This window comes from Quercus lobata, chromosome 3 (genome assembly GCF_001633185.2).
Source record: "Quercus lobata isolate SW786 chromosome 3, ValleyOak3.0 Primary Assembly, whole genome shotgun sequence".
NCBI lineage: Eukaryota > Viridiplantae > Streptophyta > Magnoliopsida > Fagales > Fagaceae > Quercus > Quercus lobata.
The window spans coordinates 34,899,133-34,904,835 of record NC_044906.1 but is presented as its reverse complement, the minus strand read 5'-3'; the positions used below and the strand labels follow the sequence as shown (position 1 = coordinate 34,904,835).

Here is a 5,703-nt window from a genome sequence, read left to right as displayed (position 1 = left end):
AGAAAAAAAAAAAAAAAACTAAAAAGTTGACTTATATTCAAGATTTAAAATGCATATTTTGTACACATAACTAATTTTGACTAATTTTTTGTTTAATGAAGTCTATTAGTCTTTTTGCTAAAAAAATGCAAATTTTGTCATAACTGTCTTATATGGTAAATTGTGAATGATGGAGAAAAAATAGTCAATCCATGTGATATGACAAATAGATTTTTATTTTTTTTTATTTTTTATATACAATGACAAATAGTTAATCATATTCTATTACATAAGACAGTTGTGGTAAAATGCATACCTTGTACTCACAGCTGATTTTGACTAATATTCTGATTAATGAAATCTATTAGTCGTTGTGATAAAAAAAATACATACTTTGTCACAACTATTTTATGTGGCAAATTGTGAGTGATAGAGAAAAAATAGTCAATTCATATAATAGTGACAAATATATATATATATATATATTTTTTTTTTTTTTTTTTGATACAGTGACAAATAGTTAATTACATTTTGTTACGTAAAACAATTGTGGTAAAATGTGTACAAAATGGAATATATTATAAAAAAATTATAAAAAATAGAAATTGATGATGTAGTGAGTAGTTAAGATCATCTAATAATTTGTAAGAATTTATCACATTAATAATTTATAAAAATATTGTTAAATAGTTTGGTATTAAAGCATTAAATATAATTAAAATTTGTCACGTGCTATACACGTGTCAACCTAGCTATGTTGCAAAAAACAAACGGTATCACCGACAGGTGGGGTACTACCAAGATGTACAACAATCAGTGAATTAAAGACCTAAGCACGTGGTACGGTACCGGACCAGCCGGTTACTATGACCGGATATATCGGTAACTCAACCACCTGCTGATAAATATGTATATATGTTCTTTTACAACATAAACACACACAAAAATAAAAATAAAATTAACGGTTAAGATTTCATTAAAACAAGTCCTATACACGCACACATTTACATCTCTGAATTCTCTCTCTGTCTTCTTTTTGCTGTAGTTGAAAGCTTTTTGCTGTGCCTCTCTCTCTCTCTCTCTCTCTCTCTCTTTTTTGTTCATGTGAAGAAGGAGGGTTTGGTGGGTTGGAAGAAGTGTCTTTTTGGCTTTGGATTTGAGGTGGGTTTGCTTTGAAATTCTGCTTCTTCTTTTTTTTTTTTTTCTGGGGTTCTGTAATGGAGAGAGATTTTCTGGGTTTGAGCTCAAAAGAACCGTTGGCTGTGGTGAAGGAAGAGATTAACAATGATGCCTGCCAAGACTCTGGTATATTATTATTCTTCTTATATGATTAGTCTTTTTTTCTTCTTCTTCTTCTTCTTCTTCTTCTTGCTCTACTTTGAATATTTGTTTGTTCACTTATTAAATTTGTTGCAAAGCTTCACTTATTGTCATTCTCATTTGAAAACTTGAATTTTTTTTTTTGTCGGAATTATGGGTGTCTGTTTAATTTTTATTCTAGTTTGTAGTTTTTGAGTGCATGGAATTGAATTACTTAACACAAAATAAATGGCTTTTCTTAGTTTTTAGGCTGTGGTTTATATATATATTAAGAAAGAATTTCCCTTCTCTCTCTCTCTCTCTATTTGTGTGTGATTCAGAAGGCTTTATTTGGACAATACTGATTAGACCTATTTTATGTCTTGTCGCTAATTTATTTATTTATTTTACCCCCAAATAATTTTCTTATTTGAATTGGAGTTCAATAAAGGTTTAAACTTTCAAGTTTATACTTTATTTGGATGACAACATGTGGTAGTAAATTGTGTATTTAATATCCACCTGGGCACTAGTAAATTTGTGAATCCTTATTAATTTTTAATTGATTTTACTTGTTAAACTGTTTACAGAAAAAAAAAAAAATCTGTTGATACCAAGAACTAAAGGAATAATTTGGTTTTTGCTTATTTTTGTGACCTTGATGTTCCAATCTGTCACTGCAACCCAGCTCAAAAAAGGGAAAAGAAGGTCTATCTATTCAAAGTTGTCTCTTTTTTCTTTTCTATTTTTTTTTTTTCCCTTTCTTTCTTCTCATTTTTGTTTTGTTATGAAGTGAAAGGCATATAGTGTGTATAGCTTAATATTTCTGGACATTTTCTAAGGATCTCTAGTGTTTACTAAATGTGTAGGAGCACAGTGGCAGTTCTTAAACAAGGTTTCTGCCATTTCTCATTTGATGTCTTTCAAGGTTTCTCAAGAAGACAAGAATCAAAAGATTGCTTCTGACTCCCACATGTCATCTGGATTTATGTCTATCTCAACAGCAGATGCTTTTGATGCTAGTCAGAAACGGTCTATGGCTGAAATCCAGGTTTGATATTATTCCATTTCTTGTTGATATATATATATATATATATATAGCCTTTTAAGGGTTTTTTGAGCATTAAATGGAAATGAGATCAGAATGCTTTATTTTCATAAATAACATTTTAGAAAAGTTTAATTTGTTTTACCCAGTATTTGAACCAAGTCATTTTTGTTGCATAAAAAAGGATAATTTAAATAAATAAATAAAAGGGTTAAGGACTTTATCTGTGAGAGCCTTGGAGTACTGATATTGGTGATATAAGAACTTTTTCAAGAACCCCCGTTACTTGGTTTATCAATTTGATATTGTTTTCCATAAGTCACATCTGATATGTTGTTGCCTTTCCCCCCATTGGTTTTCTGTTTTTACTATATAGAAGTCCTTCAATCACAATAGGCAAGGTGCGAATCATTTTTCCCTGACATCTTACCCTGTGCAACATGATGTGAAGATGTTTTCTGTTGGAAACCCCTTCTTCAAGAATCATTTTGCTACTGCTGGTCAGAATTTGGCAGGTGTCAATGTGAAGCAACAGTTACTTGGAGGGATTCCGGCTACGGCTCCACATTCAGTTATTCCCACTGCTGCTAACATTACTGGGATAACTGAACCATGGTATTTTCTTTGATATTTTCCTTAAGCACTCATTTGGTGACCATTTTTTGCTTACAACGCTATAGTTATTTGGAGATTAAATGTCTTATATTGGAATATCTCCTGTAGGAATGGTGTCAAGGCCTCTGGGTCTCCTGCTCAATTGACCATCTTTTATGGAGGTACTGTGCATGTCTATGATGACATAACCCCTGAGAAGGTATCCTCTCTCTCTCTCTCACACACACACACACAAACACTAAACGCACAGAACACAAACACCACAAGCTGGTTATCAACTGCATCTTGGGTCATAGATCGGCTTAAATTGGGGCATCTTTTCCAGGCTCAGGCTATAATGTTGTTGGCTGGGAATGGATCTATTGCTTCTAATGCAGCACATCCAAAAGCTCAAGTTCAAGCACCTAGCTCAAAATTGGCAGCTGCTGATGGTGTTACTGTGAATCAGCCCATAAACACACACCCTTGCTCTGGTCTTTCAAGTCCCTTGTCGGTTTCTTCACATACTGGTGCCCAGTCAGGAAGTGGATCCACTGGCAATGATGAATCGATGGCTGCTAAAACCACTGGAGCTCCAACAACTCCTGTTAGCAAAGCGGTGCCTCTGCAAATCACTAAAATGGTGGTCCCGTTTTCATCTGGTAAGACCTTGTGTTATTGGAGGGTTTTGTACATATTTGTTGACCTCAAAATAGAACTTTGAAATGAAGAACTCCGTAACCTTGCAACCTTATCTTTAACCATACTTGAATTATATCCTAGTTATTCTAATTATTGTGAACACTTAAACATGTAGATGCTGTGAACAATTCTTAACTTATTGCAAAAAAAAAGTACATTTTGGCAAAGGAGGCTTAAGTTTTCAGCTGCCTCACATAGTTCAATCCTGAAGCTGTGAATTTGTGTCTAACCATTAAGAATATTACTACTGGTTAGATTTATTATTGCAACACCACTTCATAAGAATGACATTCAATTTTCCATGCAGTTGCACCTGTTCCACAAGCACGAAAGGCATCCTTGGCTCGATTTTTGGAGAAGCGCAAGGAAAGGTCAGTTATTGTAATAGCGCTCTCTCTCCGTGTGTGTGTGTGTGTGTGGGTGGGTGACCAAAAGAGAACATGTTTTAGCATTTTTAGTTCTACCTTAGCCCTTGAAACAATTTAGATAGTAATTTATAAATATAAACCTTCTTATGTAAGTTAAGACATGATTGATTGTGTTTGCTATCTACCTATTTGCCTGTTGAAGGAGCCATCTTTAAACACTATTGTGAGGTTCTGTGTTGAATTGGATTTGGTTTAAAAGATGTTTGGGGCTACACAACTTTCGAGAGTATATATAATTATTGCTTGCTGCCAGCAAACTTGATTGTAGATTCAATAGTTCACAAAGGCTGGTTCTTTGCCTGGATTTTAAAATTTGATTTCATATTGGCCCCTTAATTCATGATTGAAGTATACAAGCAAGCATGCTTATTATTCAACAGTCTTTTAACTCAGGCATCAAATAATATCTGGGGCATTAGAAAGCTGTTACTGATTTAAGGCCTTTCTTCATGGATGCAGGGTAATGAATTTAGGGCCATATAACCTCAACAAGAAATCTCCTGAATGCACTGCCCAAGAATCCAATGGTGCAAATTTCTGTGCCAGTCCTGCTGCAGGTGCTGGTTCTCTCTTGGAAAGCAAAGAGGGTAGCCACGATGTATGAGAGGTCCAATTAGGAAAGGATTATTGCAGATTTATGTAGTAAGTTAAAGATGTAAGCAGACGGATTATATTTTCTCTAGAAACAACTGTAATCCTGACTTTAATTTGAAACTTAACTAAGTTTCTATATATATAGTTGGTGTAGGGCCTTTTCTTATTATTTCGGATGCAATCATATTGTTGCTTCCGACATCTCAATGTTTAAGTCCACTTTGCAAGTATTCAACTATATTGTTACATTGTGAAATTATTGCCTAGTGTAAGGATTATATTTACTGTTTCTTCCAGCTCATGTTCTTGATCAATGTTAGCCTTCAGTAGCTGCTCCATAATAATTGTTCTTTAACAGCTAATTGGAACCATAGGTTCCTAAGAACCTCACCTATAAATTGGGTGTAATTAAATTGTAATTATCTGTTAGGCTAGTTAGGTTAGGTATTAGATTTTTAATTTTTTGGGAGTAAAAGGGGAAGGGGTACCAATCCTCCAGCCTGGACGTTGTTTGTGATCATAGTTCTTCCTACATGTTATAGAATCGATGTTAGAACCAATGTGGGTCTAGACTCAAGTGGGGTTTGAAATTTCATCCTCAAGTGAGAAAATATCTTCTTCATTGAGTGGAAATAATTTTTATAAGAGGATAAGGTTGGGTTCTAAAGGTTTTTACTTAATCTATTGGGTGCAACACAGTTGTAACGTTTGTTGGGTACAACATGTTCTTTTGCTCTCAGCTTACTAGATCTATTATAAAATTATTGTGAAGTTTTGTTGGGTTCCTAAAAGGACCGAACTATCAAATACTCCATTTCCAATTGTTCAGTTACATTTCATATTTATCAATTTTGGTACATTAATATACTAAATATTTTATATATCTAGAACTTTTTTTATTTTCTTTATCCCTTCTCAAAGAGCTGGAACAGAATTTTAAATGGACGAACCGTTAGTAATAAATGGAATGATCCAATCTTCATATTAGATATCTCTCTCCACAAGCATTAAGTCATGATCTCTCAACTCACAAGCCTAATTTGTGATTTTTTTTTTTTT

At 33.6% G+C, this 5,703-nt stretch overlaps 1 protein-coding gene across 4 annotated transcripts; it reads left to right on the top strand.

The window, feature by feature from the left end:
• Positions 1–915: 915 nt before the first annotated feature.
• On the top strand, positions 916–4,940 carry LOC115981558 (protein TIFY 6B-like). 4 transcript variants are annotated; one of them, XM_031103779.1, is made up of 7 exons: positions 916–1,284; positions 2,148–2,329; positions 2,832–2,941; positions 3,050–3,140; positions 3,267–3,582; positions 3,930–3,993; positions 4,510–4,940. In XM_031103779.1, the coding sequence occupies exons 1-7, from the start codon at positions 1,197–1,199 to the stop codon at positions 4,652–4,654; spliced, it is 996 nt and encodes a 331-aa protein (XP_030959639.1). In that variant the 5' UTR covers positions 916–1,196; the 3' UTR covers positions 4,655–4,940. The 4 variants fall into 4 exon arrangements, with proteins under 4 accessions (XP_030959639.1, XP_030959638.1, XP_030959637.1 ...); XM_031103778.1 differs by having other exon boundaries at positions 2,778–2,941; XM_031103777.1 differs by having other exon boundaries at positions 2,706–2,941.
• The last annotated feature ends 763 nt before the right edge of the window (positions 4,941–5,703 follow it).